General features: G+C 39.7%; 1 protein-coding gene across 3 annotated transcripts in view; it reads right to left on the reverse strand.

Annotated features, from left to right (window-relative positions):
• EPC1 (enhancer of polycomb 1) overlaps nt 1-8402 on the reverse strand; it is an 81946-nt gene extending 73544 nt beyond the window's left edge. The window contains exon 1 of one of the 3 annotated variants that reach the window (XM_074946189.1): nt 8169-8402. In XM_074946189.1, coding sequence (XP_074802290.1) covers nt 8169-8321 — 153 coding nt within the window. In that variant the 5' untranslated portion in view covers nt 8322-8402. The remainder of the gene's footprint in view (nt 1-8168) is intronic. The other 2 variants (XM_074946190.1, XM_074946191.1) reach the window with 2 other exon arrangements.
• Nucleotides 8403-26115: the final 17713 nt, after the last annotated feature.

Below are 26115 nucleotides of genomic sequence, written 5' to 3' on the forward strand. Positions count from 1 at the left end.
TTTGGGCAAATCACTTCACCTCAGTTTCCCCATCTGTAAAATAGGGATAATGGTACTGACCTTTGTAAAGCATTTGGGATCTGATTATTATAAAATTGGTTGAATCAGTTTAAACTGACAAGTCTAAAAAAAAAAAAAAATCTGTCTTAAGTGCACACACAGATGCAGCACTTTAACTAAAGTTGTGTTTGGTGCATTTTTTTTTTTTTTTTTTAAAAACTGGTTCAGCTGTGTGTGTAGACCAGGCTTTATCTATGTCAGGGGGCACTGAGTTGCATTAGAAAACATGTTAACAAATGTCTAACAGACGTTTAGTTCATGATGAACTAAAAAAAAACTGTTTAACAGTGGCTAATATTAGTTTAGCTTAATTCAGTTTATCCAGTTAAAATCATCTGATCTTGCATGTCTCCACAAACTTGAGGAATAAGGACAGATTTAACTCAAAACTAGTTAGAAACCAATTTCATTAACCTGGTGCAGTTTCTCTGTGTAGTCTACCCTTCAGTGTCTTTACAGGTCTCCTAGCCAGGTTTGAGGTCTTAAAAAGCACATGGTAATAACTGGTTTCAGAGTAGCAGCCGTGTTAGTCTATATTTGCAAAAAGAAAAGGAGTACTAGTGGCACCTTAGAGACTAACCAATATATTTGAGCATAAGGTGCCACTAGTACTCCTTTTCTTTAAGGTAATAACTGCAGCCACAGGCAGAAAATATTTATGTATATGCATTTATACATACACAGTATTACATAAAAACTATGCAACTTAAAATGACTTGTTTACAAAGTCAAGCACTCAAATGTTAAGGAAATGCCAGATTTACAGATGCATGCACTATATTAATTCTGCCTCATATTCATCAAATGAGGCAGGGATCCTGTGGAAAAAGTAATGCAGTTATAATATGAGGGACAGAATTCAAGTTGCATAGGAAACTATAGATCTTTCACTTCCTAAATTGTGTGGTTTCACTTTGCAAACTAATTAGCAGGTTAATATTTTAAAAAGAGCAAGAACTGTTGTATACAACTCTAACAAATCCTCCATCACATATCAGGGTTTGATCACTGCAATATGAACTTCTGCCACTTGAGCTATAGAACCAGTTATGTTAGCTGGCACAAGGAGAAGGCTTTATCTCAGAGCTGGGGCAAAGAAAGATGAAATATTGCAGCCATGAGTTGGATCCAGGTAGTGTTTGAGGAAGGAGTCCAGCCCAGCTCTACCTCCAACCAAGGTGGTACCTCCAGTAGTGGAGTGGATGCTGGGTGCTGGTGGGTTTACTTGGGGAGTCTGGCCCAGCTGGATTGGGAAGATCCTGCCCCATGTAGCATCCATGGGTAAGGAAGAAAAGAAGGGAAGGGAAGACTGGAATGATGGGGGCATGTGCTGGGTTGCAGGGAATGTAATGTGTGCACCAGGGAATTGAGATGCCCAGCCCACCTTTCTCCTCCCTCCCATTGCTCTGGCAGCTCCTGGTATAGCGTGCAGTGGTGCTGCACTGTTCTGGCTCTTTAGAAAGAGCATGTTCAAAGTTCTCCTGAGGCATGCACTGGAATTTCCTAGGATAAGAGAAAAAGGCAGGTTGCTAACCTGCGGCTTTTCTACATGCTGAATTTCCTGCTGAAAGGACGATGGTATTGGAGCATCTCAAAGAAAAGTGACTTTACATTTATGAGAGATTTTTGTATTAGGCATCTTAAATAAAGGGTCACTAACAGCTTCCCAAATTATAGACAAACATACATGTTCGTTAAGGAAAACTACAATAAAATGTTCAGTACTATTTTTTTCCTGTCTTCCTAGAGCTGATGAGACAATGGCCTGAGACCATGAATCTGTAAGTATTATTGAACCCTGAAGAATAAACAGCAAATGGTAGATTGTGATGGTATCTCAGCACTAAATTCATTCATTTAAAAGGAAAAATGTAGTTCAAATAGATTAAAACATTTAATGTTAAGATAAGATGGGCTTTATCAGTCTGTTAAACATATACTAGAACAGTTATCCAAGTATGTAACAATTTGTATTCCCCAATTCCCTGCAGTTAATATGAAGGCTCTAGATATGCCCAAAAACTTAATTTGTGTGGTAACAGGGAACCTGACAGTATTCTAAGGATTAATACGACGACAACTTAATTACAGAGTTACTGAGACAAACCAAATATTCTGTGACAACTAAACAGCAGCTCCACTGAACAAAGTAATTCCATTACAACTTGTGTTGATTTCTCCATATTGCTTCATAACAATACAGTTTACGTCAACATAAATAAGAGATCAGAGAGCATAAAAATGGAAGAGACCTATTAGATCTTTTCCTGCAAATACAGAACGTTTACTAGACAAAGGGTTCCAATAAAAAAAAAAAGAGAGACCCAAAGGCGATACATTTCATCTTAGCTAAGCAGCTTTAGAAACATCCCAGCAAGCCTAAGGTTCTCTGTACAATTAATAAAACAGTTTTAGAACTGATTCTACAGTTGCCCTTAAGTTCTCAGATTCAAAACCATTAGCAAACCAACATCCCACTAAATATCTAGCCAACTGAAAAGGGGAGAAAAGAGAGGGAGAAATTCAGGCCTGGTCTATGCTTGCAAATTAAATCAAAACCTATGTCAGTTAGGGCATGTCTATACTTACTGGGGATCAACACTGCGGGGGTAGATTTAGTAGATCTAGTGAAGACCCGCTAAATCGACCGCAGATCATTCTCCCATCGACTCCAGTACTCCACTGGAACAAGGAGCGTAAGTTAAGTCAACAGGAGAGTGCCTCCTGCTGACACAGCGTGGTGTAGACACTGCAGTAAGTCAACCTCAGCTACATTGATTCCAGCCATGTTATTCACCTACCGGGAGTAGTGTAATTTAGGTCGACTTACCCCCATAGCGTAGACAACGCCTTAGGGACTAAAAAATTTCACACCCTGAGCGTCACAGTTAAATCAGCTTAATCCCTGGTCTGGACATAAAGTAGGTTGACAGATTTCCTCTGTCGACCTATTTACTGACTTTTGGAGGGGTGGATCAACTACATCAATGGAAAAACCATTTCTGTCAATTTAGGAAACGTCTACGCTATGTCTATAGCAGCAGCACTGTAATTATGCTGCTGTAGCAAGACATACCTTTAGAGCTGGTCTACACTAGAAAGTTACACGAGTATAACTGGTAAAAACAGCACCTGTGAAAAAGTTATACAGGTATAAGCCATAGCATTGACTGTTATTATACTGGTATAGCTTATTTTGCTTCCCAAACTGGAATAAGCTATACCAGTGTAACTGCATCCACACTGCAGGGGAATGGCTACTTAATTATACTTGTACATGTAATCACTAAAACATTCTAGTTTAGACAAGACTAATGATTCACTTTAAAATACAATATAGGGTAGCTTAAGAACAAAAAACTTCAAGCACACGGCTTTGATTTTTCTTCATACACATTCATGGTACATATGGTCCAGCTCCCTAGGCAAGCTAGTTTTGGGGTCAGATCTTAAAGAATTTCTGTTGCGTATGGGGTTGTTGGGTTTTTTTAAAAAACAAGATACATTAACAATGTTTACACAGGTTTCAGAGTTGCATCCGTGTTAGTCTGTATTCGCAAAAAGAAAAGGAAGACTTGTGGCACCTTAGAGACTAACAAATTTATTTGAGCATAAGCTTTCGTGAACTACAGCTCACTTCATCGGATGCAGAGTCTCACATCACTAGGTACATTTAAACCCTGCATCTCTTTTGGGGAGGAGCTGTAAAAAAAAAAAAAAAAAAAAAAAAAAAGTTTTTTCTCCAGCAGCTGTGTATGTATTTAAAGCTGACCTGCAATGCATTTAAGACATTCTAATGCCACTTTATGGTGTGAGAAAATGATCTGAAAGTTTGTCAAGATAAAATATTTTTCTTGTTTAGACAGGCTAAGAAAGTCAAATCCAATCTTCCCTGTTTTGGTTGGTTGACCTTTAAGTCCAGGACATTTGAGAGTTTTGAATCTTAAAAGGCTCCCTTTTCTGAAGTGTTAGTTACTGAAGTTACACAGGTGCTAAAAAAGTCCATTCAACAGCATAACTTCTCTCAGCTCGTAATGTTACTATTGCACTAGTTCTCCAGTTGTCAACTTGTGTTCTAGCTTAGTCAGGATCTGAATTTCTAATCTTAAAATCAGCATTCTTATTAAAAATATATCTTCCAGACCTTTACTGATAACAAAGCAAAGAAAAGAGGCACAAACCTCTCTCTCCCTCCCCCCCCCCACTTCCGATTTATGTAGGCAACTTAAAAAAACAGAAGTTTGTTGTAATAACTTAGACAGTATTTTGTTGTTACTGCTTTTTGTATTATTGTTGCAATATTAACTACACTATATATCCACTTAGGTCAGTTGTCTGTTTCCAATCACTAATGCAATAAAATGATGGTTTTATTTGAGAACAGGATTTTTTTAGGTTTTTTGGCTGTATGATAATTTAGTGTGGTATGGGTGAACATAACTGGTAGTTTTCAAATTTTGGACTTTTAAAAACTAGCAATTTATTTATGATCTTAATGAAGATTTGCACTCCCCTTCCTGGGAATTTCCTTCAGTTAATTAAGGCACTTGATAATTTGCTTAGCAGTGAGATTCCAATTTCTAAGCAGCATTGGAAATTGGGGCCTAAACCAAGCCAACCATGAGGACTACTTCAAAAGTTATTTATCTCCTGGTATTATGTAACAAAGAGCTTTCTACTGTAAGACCTTTACCTCTCAACAGAGCCAACATCACATCTGAAGTCTTGTCTTATTAGAGAGAAGAAATGTAATACTAGGTAAATGGATTAACATCTTAAGACCTTTGGCTGCCAAATTTGTTTTAAATAATAGCTAAAACATCTACAAAAAGGGGTGTTTTAGACCTAGATACAAGAAGTTCAGTAAGGTTTGGCCTCATGCTTTCAGCATTTTTACTCATCTGAAGATTCCCATTCTACTACTAAAGCTGTGTTATTTTCCATACTGGTTCTTCTTTTTGGGAAGGGGAGGGGTAGAAAGATGAGATGAAGGGGAAATAAAATATGTATCCTTTTATACACAATGCTAAAGTAGTAGTTTAAATCTCGTGGCAAGATATTTAGCCCAAGGATAGCTCTTTTAAATCTAAATTTAAATGAATACATGCTTGATGTTATGTAAAACTTGAAGTTGTATTTAAACACTATTAGCAGGCTGCTGTAGGTGCCTGATCACAGTAGTTTACTGTAAAGAAAGTTTCTTAAAAAAAAAAATTAAGAACCACACACTACTGAACTATGTCCTCTTTTGTAGAGTCTAAAGAATTGGACATTCAAATCATTAATTGCATTCACAGTGTCACAGAATATACACTAAGTGAGCTGACCTATTACTACATACATTAACTCCTACTCCTTTCCCCCGCCCCCAAAATATTACATGACATTTTGAGAACTAATGGAGCACTCCACTGATCTGATTTAATTGCCATCGCACATGTTTCCTTATATTGAACACCAGCACATTCTGGAATGGAGAAAAATGGCTACAGAAAAAAAAATTGAGTAGCAAATCCGAGCACAGTGATTTAAGAAGAAAAAGTGTTTGTCCTTAACTAAGACATTATACAATTCCTGAAGTAATTTCAGATGGGTTCAACAAGATAAGAGTTTTCCACTGGCAAGTGAATATTCTTCAGTTTGTTACTTTATCAGAGAAAAGGCATATGCAAATTTAACTTGAATTAAAGCTGTCTGGCTAACTATTTTGTTAGTCACACTTGTTTTTAAAACTTTATTTGCAAAAAAATCTAAGCATAATCACTTAATCAGATTTTTCATATTAGCAAACCCTCTTCCTTTGCCCAAAACCTGTGACAGTGACTATCAACCTTGCCTTAGCTAGAAGGAAAAGGCTACTCATGCTGGTAGAGTTTTCACCCCAAAAGACTCACCTCTACAAGCCTATAGCAGAAATAAAACAAAGACAAAAGTTATATGGTAATATATTACTTTTAATTAAAATACAGATAGGATACTATTATGATAGGCATAACAAAACTGTTTCTTTACTTTAAAATGTAATGGAATTGGAAATAAAGTACTATACCCCACATATCAAAAGATGAAAACTTTGTATTCAAACAGGTCTCTGTACTGTACCAGCATACAGTACCTAAAACATTCTTATTGGACAAAAGTTAATCTCATTCAACTCAATTTTGAGTCATCTAGTCTCAATTTTTCCCCCCCATGTTTATTACAGTTCAGCAAAACACGCTTTGTTGAATAATTACAGTAGTTAATGTTCGTACAAGTTCTAGATATGTTACATAAATGTTAAGTATAGTATAAATCCTCAAACTCCAAAATACAACTTAAAAGATGATTTACAGCACAAACACAATACAGGACACAGATAGATAATTTCTGGATGATTAGGAAATATCAAATACAAAATTGTTGCGTGAAATTCCACATGGTTTGTAAAATTGTCTGTACACTGTAGCACGTGTAGAAGGCTGTATCTTAAAACCAAGGAATGCATTCCTTAGATTTAGGAAAATGTAACAAGCTTCACTTTTAGTATCTATAGGAATGCAGGCTGGAGCTTAACTGTCTTAACCCAACCACTTTAAAAAACAGTACTATCAACTTGAAATCTAGTAAATTAAAAAAAAAAAAAAAAAAGGTTAGCATAAGGTAAGTGCCACACTTGCTCCCTAACTTTCCTCCCTTTACCAATACTCGTGGTTTTAAAGGTCACATTTTTAAACATGTTCTCTTTTCTACTGCTGTACAAAACCTCTATAGAAACAGGGAAGAACTGACTATGCTAGGAAAACAATGAGTGTGACAAGAGCTGTCATGTGCACAAACTAAAACTGAAAAAGAGACTACCTTCCCACAGTCTCTTCAGGTACAGTATTGCTACATTGTAACAATGGCAGGTAAAAAAAATTTCAAATTGTTTTTAAGTTGACAATCCTTTAAGCAAAGGGGCTTGAAGGGACTGTCTTCCAATGAAAATTTAAATCTTCAGTAAAACAGCAAAAAGATGCAGAAAGTGGTGGAGATTTAAACTTCCAAACTCAGATTACCTTTTAACAATTTTGTAGAAAAATAGCAGCCAGTGTGTCTGAATTGTAACAACCGTTATTCCTTTATCTGATTCGTGTATGAACTATTCCTGATCACCATGTGCTTGAAGGTATTTCTGTGATTACACATCATGTGCAAGTATTGACATAAGCCTGACAAAAAGTTTAAATTCTTATATTTACATAACTTGTTAAGGGGAAGTCGTCATTAGACTGAAAACCCTTCTTACAACAAAGATCCTATTAGCAAGGAGCAGACTTATAACCCCCAAATCTCACTACCTTGCCGTCTTATGCTTATTTTCCCCCTGCCCTAAAATGAGCTCATAGCGTTTTCAGGAATTAAGGGTACAAGGAAGTCAATTTATGTCTAGTTTATAGTTAAAACCGGGCGTATGTAACAGCACGTGTCGTCCCCCCCAGTGACTCAACAGCCCATGGACAGAGGTATAAGCCTGGCTGCAACCTTCACTGTGGGTCCACAGCGCTGATCACGCTCCTGAGCCCATAGGTACAGTCAAGCCGCACAGAAGTCCTAGGTGGGCTGCTCTGCCATGATCTCAGCCGTGGCCCGCACATGCAGGAGAACAGACCCACCATGTGCATAGCCACAGCTTCCTCACAACACCCATAGCCTATGCCGCGCTCCCCCTACCGCAGCATATAACTCGACACCGCCACCGTGTGGCAGCGGGAGAGCGCTGCAGCCTCCCCAGGCACCAGCGCGCGCTGCCGCACAAGGCCCAGCCCAAGAACCAGAGACAACAAAATGGCGGCCGCCCGCTGCGTCACGTGACCCCCTTTGTGCCTTTCGAGGCCTGGGAAAGGCCCTGCCAGCCGCCGCGGCGGCCGGGTTCGGGGTGGCGGGGTCCACGGGAAAGACTTGGTAGGGGACGAGGGGGATGATTTGGGCTCGGCACCCTCCCTCTCCAGTCCCCTATCCCCGCGGGCGGGGAGAGCGGGGAGAAGATGGCGGCCATTTTGTGCTTGCGCAGAGGCGAAGGTGGGGGCCCCGGGTCGGGTGCGGGGGGATGGAGGAACCCGGCCGCGGGGGGGGGTCTCACGTACCGACTCCTCTTCCTTCTCCATGCCCGTGGGCATCTGCGGCACAGCCCGGTTGATGGAGGCATATTCGGCCAGGTCGGGCAGATCCTCGCAGCGGAAGACGGGCAGCGGCTTGGACGCGTCCAGCGCCCGGGCCCGGAACGACAGTTTGCTCATGTTAGGCAGCGATGGCGGCTCCGACTGGGGAGGGGGGGGCGGCAGTGAGAGCGCTCCGAGCTGAGAGCCGGACCCCGCCGAGCGCTCTCATGGAGGGACCGGGGCTCCCCCAGCGGGGCGGGGCGCACTCCGACGCGGGGCCCGGCGGCGCCGGCTGGCGCGGCTGGGCTGGGCGCTGGCTTCTCTTCTCTGCCGCTCCGGCTCTGCTCAATACGCCACGGCCAACATGGCGGACATTAAACCTCGACTGGCCGCCTCTTTCAGCCAACCCCAGCGCCACAGCCATTCCCACACTGCATCGCGCAGGGGCGCGGGCACAGCGCCGCCCGGGGCAGGGGGCGCGCGGCGCGGGCCCTGGGAGCGCGGGCACGAGAGAGCGGGACAGCTCAAACGGGCCGAGAGGGATGCTCAGAGGCAGGTGTCTGAGAGATTCCCGCTTCAGGGCGGGACAGGCTCTATCCGCGCCTCAGCGTGAGGAGAGTGCCATTCACCCTCAGTCGCTGGGCCAGAGGCCCCGTGGTGTGGGGTCGGGGGCTAGCCACGAGCCTTCTCACTCACTGAGGGGCAGGCAGGGGGACAGGCCCCCTCATTAATGGGGTAAGGACCACGCAAGACCCTTCACTCCCTGCAGGGCCGGGGGAGACAGACTACCTGGGAGTCAGTTATAAAGACAAGCAACACAGGCGACCGACTTGGCTTAGGCCTATGCGTGAAGCAGCCTGGGCAAGGAGGTGGTTGTCTTCTAAGGGTAGTTTCCCTCCCCAAGACCTGCTGCTGTTGAGCTCCCTGGCAGCCTGTCTCAAGGGGTTTGTGACATCAGAGTCCATAGAACTGAAACCTCAGCCATAGAGAAAGGAAGAGATTGGCACTGGGGCTGTTTAAAACTTTTTTCTGTTTGTTCCTGTGACTCTAACTCTTGAAATTCTGGTTTTGTTAAGAGTTTAACACTTCATGATTAGTAGTCTGAGGGTAGTATCCCAGTCGGGCACTGTAAACCTGGATACCAAACAGATGATCCTTGGCCCAAACACTTTACAACCTAATGAAAGGCTGAGCTGCTAAACCATATTTGAGTCACACAAGATGTCCCCAAGAAGATCAGGGAAGACAAAAGTTAACATTCCTTATATTTCTAGGTTAAAAAAAAATTTTTCTGGAAAAAGAAAAACTTCAAAGAAGCAAACTGTACAGCAGTTTAAGTTTTAAACAGAATGAAGTCCACAGTAGTGGCATATACACTTGATGCTTGGGAAGGACTAATTTCACAATGCTGAAAACAGTTATGAGCCAGATTATCTAGGAGGAAGAATTTAATCAGAAAAAAGTGAGTGATGATTGGTTAAGACTAGTTTACTAGCTACAATTGAGGAAGAAGGCCATACTGGTTAAAAAACAAAATCTGGTGTAGCAGGGGAGTGAAGGCTGCTGTAAAAAAAAATTTTATATATAAGAATATACAAATGGAAGAAAGGGGAAGTTGATAGTAATCAATATAAATCAGAAACTAGGAACTAGAAAAATTGACAAGGAAAGCAAAGGGACATAAGGAGATATCTACGGCCAGCAGAGTTAAGGACGATAAGGAGTTTTTAAAGTCTATTAGGAACAAAGACTCCGAACAACAGTATTGGTCCATTACTAGATGGAAATGGTAGAATTATCAACAATAATTGTGTTCCATAATATTTCTGTTCTATAGTTGGGAAAAACATATGTAGTCATATGAGGTAACACTTTCCATTCCATTAGTACAGTGGTTCTCAACCTGCAGCCCAGTTAGCACACAGCTGTGGCCCAGCTCAGCTGCGTCCCAAAGGCTGCCCTGCCCGCATGGCAGGGGTCCAAGGCAGGCAGCTGGCCGGCCCCGTGAGTGGCCGGGGTCCGGGCTGCCACTGTCCTGCCACTCGGTCCCTATGTCCCAGGTAACACATTGTATAAATAAATTGAGAACCACTGCATTAGTATCTCAAAAGAACACTAATTAGTAGCTACTAAAAAGTTAGACATTTTTAAATCTGCAGGTCTAGATAACTTGTATCCAAAACTTAAAAGAGCTGGCTGAGAAGTTCACTGGATTGTTCATGTTGATTTTCAATAAGTCTTGGGACACTGGGGAAGTTCCAGAAGACTGGAAGAAAACTAATGTGCCAGTATTTAAAAGTGTAAGTGAGATGACCCGGGTAATTAGGGACCTGTCAGTCTGAAACTGATCCTGGGCAAGATAATGGAGCAGTTGATACAGGACTTGATCAATAAAGAATTAAGAGGGTAATATAATTAATGCCAATCAAATGGGTTTGTGGGGAAATAAATCCTGTCAAACTAACTAGATATCTTTTTGTGATAAGGTTATAAATTGGGTTGATAAAGGTAATAATGTTGATGTAATAGTCTTAGAATTCTGTAAGGCATTTGATTTGGTACTATATGATTTTGATTAAAAAATAAGAAAAATATTAATATGGCAGACATTAAATGGATTAAAAGCTGGCTAACTGATAGGTCTCAAAATGTCATTGTAAACAAGGAATCGTCATCAAGTGGGTATGTTTCTAGAGGGATCCTGCAGGAACTAGTTCTTGGCCCTATACTATTTAACATTTCTATTAATAACCCAGAAGAAAACAAAATAGTCATGGATACAGTTTGCAGAGGACACAAAAATTGGGGAAGTGGTAAATAATAGCAATCTGGATCACTTGGTAAGCTGGACACAAGCAAACAATATGCATTTTAAAATGGCTAAATGTAAAAATATACATCTAGGAACAAAGAATGTAGGCCATACTTTCGGATGGGGGAGTTTATCCTGGGAAACAGTGACTCTGAAAGAGATTTGGGGGTTGTGGTGGATAGTCAGCTGAACATGAACTCTGATGTGATGCTATTGCCAAAAGGCTTACTGCCATCCTTGGATGCAAAAAGGGGAATCCCTAGTAGGAGCAGAGAGATAACAACTCCTGGAGGGAATTCTGCACCAAAAAATTTAAAATTCTGCACACAATATTTTTAAATTCTGCATATTTTGTCAAAATAACACAATATAATCACACCAGTTTCAATTATTTTGGTAATTTATTTCAAAATAACTGTCAGCTAATATGTCTAACAATACAGTTAATAAAAAAGATCCAGGAAAAGTTTTTTGACAAATAGATTTCTTACTAGGCATTCCTTACTTAATCATAGAATCATAGAATATCAGGGTTGGAAGGGACCTCAGGAGGTCATCTAGTCCAACCCCCTGCTCAAAGCAGGACCAATCCCCAACTAAATCATCCCAGCCAGGGCTTTGCCAAGCCTGACCTTAAAAACTTCTTAGGAAGGAGATTCCACCACCTCCCTAGGTAACGCATTCCAGTGTTTCACCACCCTCCTAGTGAAAAAGTTTTTCCTAATATCCAACCTAAACCTCCCCCACTGCAACTTGAGACCATTACTCCTTGTTCTGTCATCTGCTACCACTGAGAACAGTCTAGACCTGGCAAGCCCCAGGCAGGATAGGTAAGAGAAAGAGCCTGCCTTTTTCACAGAGCCGGTCAGGGGATAAGAGGACACAGACAGCATGGGGGATCAGACAGGGGCTCCTAAGAGCTAGTGATGGAGGACAAACTGGGGCAGGGGCTGAATGGGAGTGGAGGCACAAGGCCACATGGGCAGAGAGGGAGCGGGTGCAGAGCTATAGGGGAGAAGAGGGACAGCTGAGTGGGGGCACAGAGATACATGGGACAGGGGGTGCAGGGACACATGGAGATAAGGGGAGGGGGCTGGCAGAGGAGACATGAACAGAGGGGAGGGGGTGCAGGGCAACAGGGGGGACTCTGAGTAATAATAATACAGAACTCTGAGTAATAATTCATTAAAGCTACAGTACAGAACTGTATTTCCCACACCCCTCAGAATGCAAAGGCTTGGGGGATTCAGGGGTAATAGAGAATCTGAGGGAGAGGGAAGTAATGCTGGAAAGGAGCATGGGTATGAACCTGAAGGGCTGTTGGGTATGCATGGGAAAAGTATGGAACAGGTTCTTTGTTGGGGGCAGGAAGGGATTGTTAGGGAGCATCCCCATGTAGACCCTGGCTGACCCTAGCCTCTACCATTCAGTCAGGCACATCTGCCCCTGTCCCCATGTGTCTCTGTGCCCCCACTCAGCCATCCTCTGTCCCCCCTGTTGCCCTGCACCCCCTCCCCTCTGTTCATGTCTCCCTGCATCTCCTCTGCCAGCCCCCTCCCCTTATCTCCATGAGTCCCTGCACCGCCTGTCCCCATGTATCTCTGTGCCCCCACTCAGCTGTCCCTCTTCTCCCCTATAGCTCTGCATCCTCTCCCTCTCTGCCCATGTGGCCTTGCGCCTCCACTCCCATTCATCCCCTGCCCCAGTCTGTCCTCCATCACTAGCTCTTAGGAGCCCCTGTCTGACCCCCCATGCTGTCTCTGTCCTCTTATCCCCTGACCGGCTCTGTGAAGAAGGCAGGCTCTTTCTCTTACCTATCCTGGCTGGGGCTTGCCAGGTGTGGCTGCAGTGTTCTAGCATCACAGTGCCCTTTAATAGGCAAAAGGCAGAACTGCAGCAACTTTTTATCAGTAGCTATTTTCTGGAAAAAAAATTAAAAATATGCACAGCACATGAAATATGCATGCATGCAGTGGTGCAGAATCTCCCCAGGAGTAAGATTTTACCTCTGTATTTGACACTGGTGTGACCGCTGCTGGAATACTGTGCCCAGTTCTGGTGTCCACAATTCAAGAAGGATAGTGAAAAATTGGTGAAGGTTCAGAGAATAGCCACAAGAATGATTAAAGAATTAGAAAACATGCCTTATAGTGAGTGAGCTCCTTGACTCTATATATTTAGATTAACAAAGAGAAGATTAAGGGGTGATGATTACAGTCTGTAAATACCAACACCTGAAAAAAATATTTAATAATGGGCTCTTCAATCTAGAAGTGAAAGGTCTAACATAGGCGTTCTCAAATTGGGGCTCACAAGGTTATTATATGGGAGTCACAAGTACATGCACAAAACAGAGTGAAACAGCTATAAAATATATCATTTAAATCCAGTGTTTTAGAAAATTACACACACCTTTCCGTCACAGTGTAGTGTATTTACTTCAAAAAGTATTGTAAACATATAATGCAGCAATTATTGTTTCTAAACAAAATACATATTTGTATTATCACTACTTTAAGGAAACTGGACTACAGGGATTGTAGTATTGTGCGCGCAGTTTATTGTCTTGAGACTAAAAAGATGGGACTGAGACAACAACATTAGAGCTAAGCTTGATTGTTCAGTGTTGAAGAGCTGCTTTAAACCACACATCACTCAGAACACAGATTGGCCAATAAAAAGTAATTTATAATTTAACAGTTAGACACTGAGGCAGAGGCGGAGCTAGGGGGACTTGCAGGGGCTATATCCATCAAAAAATTTTTCCTTAGCCCTACTCTTCCCCTGAGCTACCCCTCCCAGCGAAAAGGTCAAATGTAATGCAGAAATAAGGGTGGCATGATATGGCATTGCCACCTTCACTTCTGCGCTGCTGCCGTCAGAGCTAGGCACCCAGCTAGCAGCTCCTGCTGCTCTCCAGCCACCTAACTTTGAAGGCAGCGTGCTACTGCTGGACGTGGTGCTGCCTTCAGAGCTGGAAAGCTGTGAAAAGTGATTTACAAATATCACTTTTCACATCAGACTTAGCGCTCCGTTGCCACCCTTCTGCGCTGCTGCTGGCAGTGGCGCTGCATTCAGAGCTGCCCTGCTGCCACTAGCAGCGCAGAAGTAAGGGTGGCAATGCGATATTAAGTCTGCTGTGAAAAGTGATATTGACAAAGTTTCTTCATGCCCTCTCCAGTATTAAACAAGTTATTTTTAAAAAAATATTTACTATGCTTATAACAATAATTCAATAAAAATTTTTTAGTCTTAAAGGGGTGAGAAAATGTAAATTCATTTTAAACAATAGGGTTATACATTTAGCATTTAAAATACTGTTAAATATAAAAAAATGTGTTTTTAATTTATAAGGGGAGTTGCACTCAGAGACTTGCTGTTTGAAAGGGGTTGCCAGTACAAAAAGTTTGAGAACTACTGGCATAACATACAATCCAATGGCTGGATGTTGAAGCTAGACAAATTCAGAATGGAAATAAAGTGTACATTTTTAACAGAGCCAGTAATTTATCATTGGAATCATTGGATATTTTTCTAACATATGCTCTAGAAATTATTTTTGGGAAGTTCTATAGCATATTAGGTGATTGCAATGGTCTCTTCTGTTTTTGGAGTTTATTAATCTAGTTTAAACTTGTTTATATTAGGGTTTAATATGTGTTTACTTAATTGGGTTAGTTAACATGATTGACTTTTCTTGTACAGCGAAGGTAACAGTGAGAAATTTTCAGTCTCACTACTGACAATGAAATCTCGCATTCAAATTGCCCCAATTTGTGACACAGCAGCTCCTGGAATGTCAATTTTCCTAACCCTTCATTAACTAGAGTTGAAGGTGCAACTACTGTCTATTTTAAGAACCCTACAACATCAATTTATTCATGTAAAGATATTCTTTTGGGCCAAAATTTAAAACTGATCCAAGAACTATATAGGTGGACCCCTTTACCCAGGCAGAGTCCCATTCACAATTCAGTTCTCAGTACAGGATTGAGGTCTATAAGTTGTGTGTGTTTATAATATTAAATAAAATCATGAAAATATTTTAATATGCCAGTTCATGTTTTGTTTGAATTTAAACAGTCCTCTCCAGTGTTTTAAAGGCAAATATTGTGGCACTGTGTTAGTGCATGAGATCCAGAAGATAAAATTGACCTGTTTATTTTTTTGGAGTGACGTGATAGGTAAGCAGCTTCTTCTGATATACAAATACATAAATAGTGGAAATAAAATTAATTTTTTAAAATTCTTTCAGTTTTAATAATTGGAGGTGCTGTTTTTGACACAGATAAAGACATTGTTTTGACCCTATCATCATCATAATGGGTTAGATTTAAGAATTCCTCTATGTTGGTTGAAACCTTGCTAAATGTAGTTGTTGCTAGCAAAGTTTCAGTCCTGCGGTTGGACACTGGGCTACCTTCCAGCCCAGACTCTCAAAGTGCTTTACACACTGTAATTAATCTTCACAACATCCCTGGGAGAGGTAATTATGTTACATGTGTTACTGAAAGGCAAAAGAATATTTGTGGAAATACCAAGAAAGGGACAGTTATTGATGACTGAGATATGGTCTCTTTTTTATATGAGATATTCAAATGTTAGAGCGAAATTGAAAATATGATATTAATTTGTTTTTTCACTAGATATTTCAGTGAAGTGTTAAAAATGTAAATAGCTTTTACCCTAACTTTTATAAATTAAGCATTAATATTCATTCAGTAAATAGAAATGCTTTCTTATTCTTATTTAAAAATCTAAGATTTTCCAATACACAGGAGTTTATAAATTTGCAGTATAAATTATAAGTACACAAGTCTCAGCTATTGTGCATGCAAAGTTTGTCTTCCAAATTTTACTGTTAACTGTGAATTATGTATTATGTACTGCAATACTGCTATTGGTACTATGTACCTTTAGAGTACGTTGGCATTTGTCAGTACTAGAGCATGTACTGAAACAGATATCAGGCAATTAACCAGAAGATACACCAATAAAATGTAACCCTTTTCTCTCATCAATGTCAGGAGAGGAAATTTAAATAATAAAAAGCTAAATTTAAAGGATATGCCATTCTTTAAAAAGGAAGGATATTCAGACTTAAACACTAATAGTTCTTGTTTAACCCTTGTGCCTAAACCTTGCAGTTTACACAAGTGTACGCAATATTGATATACCACTTGGGCACAAACAGGGTACTTGGTTGGTTAAAAGCTTTTTGCCTAAAATTCTTGGGGCTAGCTGTTCATTTTCCCAACAATAGACATATACCAGGAAAATTATTTTCTGCTGCAAACAGATGAAAACTGTATTAATCCTCAAGTTACTGTAAACCATTTGCTGAATGTCAATCTTTTAAACTATAACTTACATGATAATACTGATACTGGAAAAACAAAGATCACAAAATTAGGTGACGGGTACTGAAATTCAGGATTTCTGCTCTGAGCAGATTACAACACGGAAATGTATGAAAAACCATTCAGAGGCAGCACTTACAGTAGAGGTTGTTTGAGGTTCAGTGATAATATATGACAACATTTCAAATGTTGCCATTTCTGGAGTCTTCAATGTAGGTAAAATAGGAATTGCCATACTGATACAGATATTTGACCCATCTATCCTTTTATCCTGTCTTTAACTGTAGCAGAAAATAGACACCCCCCTCTCACCCCGCATCATTAATTCAGGTATACTTCAAAAAAATGTGAACGTCTGCAGCTGTTTCACTTAGAAATTCAAGATGTCTAATTAAATCATCATACAAAAGGGATAAAAGTTTATCCTTATCTTTTGCCTACTTGTTTATTGATAAGCTAAAGTAAAAACTGCAAAGGAAATGGAAATGTCTGATCCCATTACACTATGTAGCTTGTTTTGTTCAGCAAAGGAATAACAGAAGTGAATAGTGAATGTGATATTTAAAGTATAAGTGCTTGGTTTTCATTTGTCTTTGAAGTAGGGACTATTCTATACATAACTATTTATGTATTATATTCAAGGGCTTTCATTGTCTTTGCATGGTATTTTTAGGTGGTCCAAAAATCACTGTTGTACTTTTAAAAAGAGCTAATCATGGTATAGAGTTCTCTCTGTTTGGAAAATTAAGTTCCTGGCATATTTTTCTAGAAGCAAAGCTCTTTGGTCTGCATGGTGGTGTCTTTTAGCACTACACTTTCTCATCTGCAAAGACCTTTTTGATTAAAAATGAAAGATGATGCATATTTGTTGCCCATGCCATATCCATCTGAAATTGAAAGTCTCCACCACCTCAATGTCTTTGTGTTGCAGTTATAGAGGACAAAGATCTGAACTGTGAAATATGGGTCACTTGGTAAATAAATAACAATTACTGAGACACTGACGGCATAAGTATACTTCAGAAGCATGATGGACAGCGAGTTTTCCTGATTTGCTCTGATAAAAAGTCAAAGGTGCAACTGATAACAGATTTTAAAAACGTAGTAAACAGTGTGTACATCATATCAGTTGAGGTAAAAAAGCCAGAGACATTAAGGCTAGAATAAACAGAAAGGTTGCTTTTAGTCATTCTTTAATGAATGCTTTAAAATGCAAGAAAAAAATGAAACCTCGTTCTCCAGTATTGGCGTTTGAACTGGACAGAATTACAGTAGTAGAGAGCTGATAGAAGTTTCTTGATGAAAACTAATGGAAGTTTTCACTGTCCATTGGAGGAATACCTTCCAGTAGCTAGTCTGAAAATGTGCACTTCAGGACCTAGACTATCTCTACTATCTAAGTGTAAAGGAAGTAAGTACAGTAGAACCTCAGGGTTGCAAACACCAGAGTTACAAACTGACTGGTCAATCACATGCTTCATTTGGAACAGGAAGTACACAATCAGGCAGCAGCAGAGACAAAAATATTCTTTAAAAAGCAGCTACAGTACAGTACTGTGTTAAACAAACTACTAAAAATAAAGGGAAAGTTTAAAAAAAAAAAAGATTTGACAAGGTAAGGAAACTGTTTCTGTGCTTGTCTCATTTAAATTAAAATGCTTTTAACCATCATTTTTCTTCTGCATGGTAAAGTTTCAAAGCTGTATTAAGTCAATGTTCAGGTGCAAACTTTTGAAAGAACAACCATAACATTTTGCTCAGAGTTATGAACATTTCAGAGTTACAAACAGCCTCAATTCTCAAGGTGTTCATAACTCTGAGTTTCTACTGTACTCTGATTATAATCATCTCACTAACTCAACTGTGGAGCAGTTTCTTCAATATTTGCCTCTTTCTACCATTGAAATCAGTTTAACAAGACATAGTGGCTAGTGGCAGCCTCCAAAATGAAGGAAGAAAGAATATGGAGGTAATTTAAATTTTTTAGAAAGATATGCAGATTGTTTTAAAATGGCAAAGGAGCGCATTCAATTCAAGAACTTAATTGAATTGGCTCGTTAGCACTGACCCCCCACTTGGTAAGGCAACTCCCATCTTTTCATATGCTGTGTGTTTATACCACCCTACTGTATGTTCCACTCCATCATGCAGATGAGGAAGTGGGTTTTAGCCCATGAAAGCTTATGCCCAAACACATTTGTTAGTCTCTAAGGTGCCACAAGTACTCCTCGTTGTTTTTGCTGATACAGACTAACACGGCAACCACTTTTGAACCTGTTTCCAACAAGTGTTAATCAGTATCCCTCCTGAAGCTGGTGCAACAGTCTTCAGGTTCTAGTTACAGCATGGTTGTGTGAAAATTATACGTAGATGAAGCTTTAGACTTCATTTTCTACATGTTATACTTTTGTTTCATCAAAAATATGTATTCAGGGAATATAAAGATTTTTGTGACAAATATTTTATCTACAACAAATCTTCTTTCAAAAAGCATTACTGTTTTAGCTTTTTCTGTTGAAACTATTTTTTCCCTTCAGTCTGATTGTTAATCAGGATAATATCAAGAAAACTATTGTAATTTTGTAAAAATTGTAAATGATTTCTCTGCTCTAACTTGCAGGAAAACTTGCACCTTGTTGAAGTCAGGAGCTATTTTTTTTTTTTTTTTTTTTGGTAATAGTACAACTACTGCTAATACAATAGTGCTTACCATTTATAGCATTTTAAATGTTCATACAGTAGAACCTCAGAGTTACGAACTGACCAGTCAGCCACACACCTCATTTGGAACCATAAGTATGCAATCAGGCAACAGCAGAGCCAAAAACAAAAAAAATTTGCAAGTACAGTACCGTGTTAAAGATAAACTGCTAAAAGATAAAGGGAAAGTTAGAAAAAAGATTTGACAAGGTAAGGAAACTGTTTGTGCGCTTGTTTCATTTAAATTAAAATGGTTAAAAGCATCATTTTTCTTCTGCATAATAAATTTTCAAAGCTGTATTTAATCAATGTTCAGTTGTAAACTTTGGAAAGAACAACATTTTGTTCAGTTACGAACATTTCAGAGTTACAAACAACCTCCATTCCTGAGGTGTTCGTAACTGTGAGATTCTACAGTGGTTCTTTACAAACATGAATTGAATGTCCAACACTCCTGTGAGGTAGGAAAGTATTATTTCAGTTTTAAATATGGAAACTATGAGGCAGTGAATCAGTCAAGTTAGTTGCCCAAGGCCACAGAGATTCAGTGGTAGCCCTGGGATTAGAACTCAGGTAGTTTTGACTCACTAAATATATTCATCATTTCTCTCAGTCCATACTGCTGCTCGCAGTAATTTTAAATTACTGCTACAGGTCCAAACTAGGCAAAATGAAAGACTACTAGATAGAATAATTTATTTAAAATAGTGATATAGACTAAGTGTAAGTTTAAAAGTAGCTACTGCACAGTTCATAAGCAATAAAAAATGTGCTGTGTCCAATAAGCTTCAAATAAATAACACTGTGTCCTGCAGCTATTTTTAATACCTTATTTTACATAATTCTAGGGTCAACCTTAGTGACAGGTTCCTACTATTCTAGATCTAGCTCAGAATTTTTCATTATTTAATTACATAACAATATTGGAAAACTAGCTTTTGCCTTTTCTGCTTCATAGGTGTGCACTTTACTGGCAACTGATATGAAGCAACTGCCATCTATTTGCAAATACCCAATGGGTGCTTATTTTTATTTTCAAAAATCCTGAGAGAGGTAAATAATGCACTGTGATTTTATCATACCATAATATCTTAATTTCCAAGATTTTAAAAACAGTTATAAAATGCCTTTTTTTCTCTTATACATTTATAGTATCCATTATTACAGAGCTGATTTAATTTTCTTTATAAACAATAACATTTTGTTTTCATTTTGCCAATAACATTTTGTTTTCATTTTGTAAATGAGCTTTAAGATATCTTTTGATAGCACTTAATAAACCATCTGTGGTTTGGATTAAAAACAAGATAGGTGTCAGAGGACATGACACTGAAGTTTCTTCACTTTAACAGATTTCACTATTATAGAAGAAAGCAAATAGAAGGTCATAGGAATAAGCTTGGAAGCATAATGGTTTCAGCCATGGGACAAGCAGGTGCAACTCCCAGTGAATTTCATCCTGTGGATGTCATTTCTGTAGATTGAGCTTAAATGCAGTTGTTGCTGATCTGTTCTAAGAAAATGAAAAGGTCTACAATCATCTGAAAGTGGATTCTATTCTACAGTCTTTGGTTTTAAGTTGATTAACACAGTAGTTTACTGTGTGCTAAATCACTACTTCCCTGTTTTTCAGGCATAAATTCAATACCTCATAGCCTTGCTCTACCATAGGAAGAAAATAATTTCCCTCATAGAGAGCTTTAGTACTCTTATGCACTATTTATTTATTTTGCTTTAGTGCAAATAAATGAAATGAATGTAATCATGTCTTGGGCTGCTATGAGAGCCTATCCCTTAAATAGGGATAGAATCTTCCATACCATCATAGAAGTTAGTCTGACATATTTCTGTCTTCAACTCTTGTCTCAGAAAATGACAAGAAAAGTTGTTTGTCCTTTACAACTGAAATTAGTGTTTGTCAGTGTAGTGAACACATATGTATTAGTGTGTCATAAAACTTCCTAGCATATTGGAGAGTAAACTGGCTATGCGTCTGGAAATTGATTTTAAAAAAAGAGGGGGAGGGAGAGAGAGAGAGAGAGTGTGTGTGTGTGTAAAGGAAGAAAAAAGGTTTTTCTGAAGGCATTTTTTCTGTAGAAAATCTTAGATTATAAATCTCTCTACATCTCATTATCATTACTTAACATTCAATAGGTAAAGATATAATCATTTTAATGCTAAAACTGCTTGATGCTTTTCAGAAGTGCAGAGCAGGTATAACAGCCTTACAAAATAATGAGAGGCTCAGGAGTGTTAAATACTAAAATCCCAATAGAATCTTTCCAACAAAGTAAGACATTAAGTTGGCTACTATTCTAATAAGCAATAGTTTACTAGAAATGCTTGTGAAATCAGCAGTGTTGTTGAAATGGATTGTCTCACGGGACTGTAGAGGAGAGACATAAAATATTAATTTCCCCAAATAAAATCCAAAGCTTTAAAAACTAGCCACCAGTGGCCATTTCTAAGTAATTATTGTCCAATTACAATTCATGATTTTCCCATTTAAAGCTACATTTTACAGCGTATCACAATACAGTTAAACTATTGTACTGCACATTAGATAATGCTAACAAAAAATAGGCAGAAATTAAATAGTTGAGGTGAATAATCTCACAATATATCAATACTATTGCACAAAAACATTGAAGAGAAGAAAATGGAAGCTATATATGCTTCAGACTTAAGGCAAATTTCTTTTTATCATACGTGTAAGTTAAATGTTTATAACCTTTAGCCAAAAAATTACACTTCTGAAGTACACTGTATAAATTTCAGAGTAACAGCCGTGTTAGTCTGTATTCGCAAAAAGAAAAGGAGTACTTGTGGCATCTTAGAGACTAACCAATTTATTTGAGCATAAGCTTTCGTGAGCTACAGCTCACTTCATCGGATGCATACTGTGGAAAGTGTAGAAGATCTTCTTATATACACACAAAGCATAAAAAATACCTCCTCCCACCCCACTCTCCTGCTGGTAATAGCTTATCTAAAGTGATCGCTCTCCTTACAATGTGTATGATAATCAAGGTGGGCCATTTCCAGCACAAATCCAGGGTTTAACAGGAACGTTGGAGGGTGGGGGGGCGGGTAGGAAAAAACAAGGGGAAATAGGCTTGAATAGAGACTGGGAATGGCTAAGTCATTATGCAAGGTAACCTAAGTTAATTGTATCCAATTTGCAAATGAATTCCAATTCAACAGTTTCTTGCTGGAGTCTGGATTTGAAGTTTTTTTGTTGTAATATAGCAACTTTCATGTTTGTAATCGCGTGACCAGAGAGATTGAAGTGTTCTCCGACTGGTTTATGAATGTTATAATTCTTGACATCTGATTTGTGTCCATTTATTCTTTTACGTAGAGACTGTCCAGTTTGACCAATGTACATGGCAGAGGGGCATTGCTGGCACATGATGGCATATATCACAGTGGTGGATGTGCAGGTGAACGAGCCTCTGATAGTGTGGCTGATGTTATTAGGCCCTGTGATGGTGTCCCCTGAATAGATATGTGGGCACAGTTGGCAACGGGCTATGTTGCAAGGATAGGTTCCTGGGTTAGTGGTTCTGTTGTGTGGTATGTGGTTGCTGGCGAGTATTTGCTTCAGGTTGGGGGGGCTGTCTGTAGGCAAGGACTGGCCTGTCTCCCAAGATTTGTGAGAGTGTTGGGTCATCCTTCAGGATAGGTTGTAGATCCTTAATAATGCATTGGAGGGGTTTTAGTTGGGGGCTGAAGGTGACGGCTAGTGGCGTTCTGTTATTTTCTTTGTTAGGCCTGTCCTGTAGTAGGTGACTTCCGGGAACTCTTCTGGCTCTATCAATCTGTTTCTTCACTTCCGCAGGTGGGTACTGTAGTTGTAAGAATGCTTGATAGAGATCTTGTAGGTGTTTGTCTCTGTCTGAGGGGTTGGAGCAAATGCGGTTGTATCGCAGAGCTTGGCTGTAGACAATGGATCGTGTGGTGTGGTCAGGGTGAAAGCTGGAGGCATGTAGGTAGGAATAGCGGTCAGTAGGTTTCCGGTATAGGATGGTGTTTATGTGACCATCGTTTATTAGCACTGTAGTGTCCAGGAAGTGGATCTCTTGTGTGGACTGGACCAGGCTGAGGTTGATGGTGGGATGGAAATTGTTGAAATCATGGTGGAATTCCTCAAGGGCTTCTTTTCCATGGGTCCAGATGATGAAGATGTCATCAATATAGCGCAAGTAGAGTAGGGGCGTTAGGGGATGAGAGCTGAGGAAGTGATGTTCTAAGTCAGCCATAAAAATGTTGGCATACTGTGGGGCCATGCGGGTACCCATAGCAGTGCCGCTGATCTGAAGGTATACATTGTCCTTACCCACAACTATTTCAGATTTGGGGACAAAGTCACAAAGTTCAGCCACCAGGTTAGCCGTGACATTATCGGGGATAGTGTTCTTGACGGCTTGTAGTCCATCTTTGTGTGGAATGTTGATGTACAGGGCTTCTGCATCCATAGTGGCCAGGATGGTGTTATCAGGAAGATCACTGATGGACTGTAGTTTCCTCAGGAAGTCAGTGGTGTCTCGAAGGTAGCTGGGAGTGCTGGTAGCGTAGGGCCTGAGGAGGGAGTCTACATAGCCAGACAATCCTGCTGTCAGGGTGCCAATGCCTGAGATGATGGGGCGCCCAGGATTTCCAGGTTTATGGATCTTGGGTAGTAGATAGAATATCCCAGGTCGGGGTTCCAGGGGTGTGTCTGTGCGGATTTGATCTTGTGCTTTTTCAGGGAGTTTCTTGAGCAAATGCTGTAGTTTCTTTTGGTAACTCTCAGGGGGATCAGAGGGTAATGGCTTGTAGAAAGTGGTGTTGGAGAGCTGCCAAGCAGCCTCTTGTTCATATTCCGACCTATTCATGATGATAACAGCACCTCCTTTGTCAGCCTTTTTGATTATGATGTCAGAGTTGTTTCTGAGGCTGTGGATGGCATTGTGTTCCGCACGGCTGAGGTTATGGGGCAAGTGATGCTGCTTTTCCACAATTTCAGCCCGGGCACGTCGGCGGAAGCACTCTGTGTAGAAGTCCAGTCTGCGGTTTCAACCTTTAGGAGGAGTCCATCTAGAATCCTTCTTTTTGTAGTGTTGGTAGGGAGGTCTCTGTGGATTAGTATGTTGTTCAGAGGTATGTTGGAAATATTCCTTGAGTCGGAGACGTCGAAAATAGGATTCTAGGTCACCACAGAACTGTATCATGTTCGTGGGGGTGGAGGGGCAGAAGGAGAGGCCCCGAGATAGGACATCTGCTTCTGCTGGGCTGAGAGTATAGTTGGATAGGTTAACAATATTGCTGGGTGGGTTGAGGGAACCATTGCTGTGGCCCCTTGTGGCATGTAGTAGTTTAGAAAGTTTAGTGTCCTTTTTCTTTTGTAGAGAAGCAAAGTGTGTGTTGTAAATGGCTTGTCTAGTTTTAGTAAAGTCCAGCCACGAGGAAGTTTGTGTGGAAGGTTGGTTTTTTATGAGAGTATCCATTTTTGAGAGCTCGTTCTTAATCTTTCCCTGTTTGCTGTAGAGGATGTTGATCAGGTGATTCCGCAGTTTCTTTGAGAGCATGTGGCACAAGCTGTCAGCATAGTCCGTGTGGTATGTAGATTGTAATGGATTTTTTACCTTCAGTCCTTTTGGTACGATGTCCATCTGTTTGCATTTGGAAAGGAAGATGATGTCTGGGAATGGCTAAGTCATTATGCAAGGTAACCTATTTCCCCTTGTTTTTTCCTACCCACCCCCGCCCAGACATTCTTGTTAAACCCTGGATTTGTGCTGGAAATGGCCCATCTTGATTATCATACACATTGTAAGGAGAGTGATCACTTTAGATAAGCTATTACCAGCAGGAGAGTGGGGTGGAAGGAGGTATTTTTTCATGCTTTGTGTGTATATAAAAAGATCTTCTATACTTTCCACAGTATGCATCCGATGAAGTGAGCTGTAGCTCACAAAAGCTTATGCCCAAATAAATTGGTTAGTCTCTAAGATGCCACAAGTACTCCTTTTCTTTTTACTGTATAAATTGAAGATTTATTATTTCATTTTGTGTTGATTACATATCTTTAAAGAACATTTTAAAAAATAGACGATATTTTCTTTAGTTTCAGCACCAAGGCTGAAAGGGGTCATAAGCAACATTTTTTCCCATAGGTAATATTATGTGAAAGGTCGCAGGCAACATATTTTTCCAAACAAGTAAAAGAGGGTATTGTGTGTTTGTTTTAGTAAAGTAATCCTACTCTGTAAATTGATTGAGTCATAATCATACATACCCAGCAGTAAAACCCAGCATCCTGAGGCAAACTGTCTTAAAATAAGCTCAGAATAATCAGTTTATTGCAAAGTAGGATGTTAAGAACATGAGCTACACCTGGCAGTTTATGCCATTGGGCTCTATTCCAGGAGAGAGTGGGGTAGAGCCACTGTTGACCTATTTCTTAATCCATAAGTAATTGAAAGCATCTTGAGGAGTAGGCAAGGCCACTGGCAGCATTCTCCCCTTCTAGCAATGGCTAGGATCTCAGGGGAGATGCTGGTGGTCTATTTGTCCCCACAGCAGAAGGAATCATACAGGAGGCACAGCTGACTCATTCCCCTTTTAATAAAAGGATAATGATCTTATACACAACGTCTGATTCCTTTTTCCCCCTTGCAACCAGAGTTGGACTTTTTTTTACCACTTTCAGTTCACCCAAACATGTATTTGATGTATGAAGATTTGTTTTGAACATTCTGTAATGCATAAACTTCATACTTATTGTTTATTTAGTATTTGAATTAACAAGTTTTTGAATTAACGAGTATGAAAGAACAGTAACTGAGAATGGCTGTTGCGGAGATTATAGGAACAACTGAGAATGTTTAATAAATTTATCCTTTGGATTAAGCAGTTCTCTATTTACTTGCACTTTCTTAATTTTAGATGGGTTGGGTTCTGTTAATTCTTTTTAGCCTTTTCATGGGGTTAAAAAAGCCTTCTCTTTATTTTGACTTTTTTGATCTCTTTTGTAATTTAGAAAACTTCTATTTAATAACTTTATTATTTTCTTTTC

Source organism: Natator depressus, chromosome 2 (genome assembly GCF_965152275.1).
Source record: "Natator depressus isolate rNatDep1 chromosome 2, rNatDep2.hap1, whole genome shotgun sequence".
Lineage (NCBI taxonomy): Eukaryota > Metazoa > Chordata > Testudines > Cheloniidae > Natator > Natator depressus.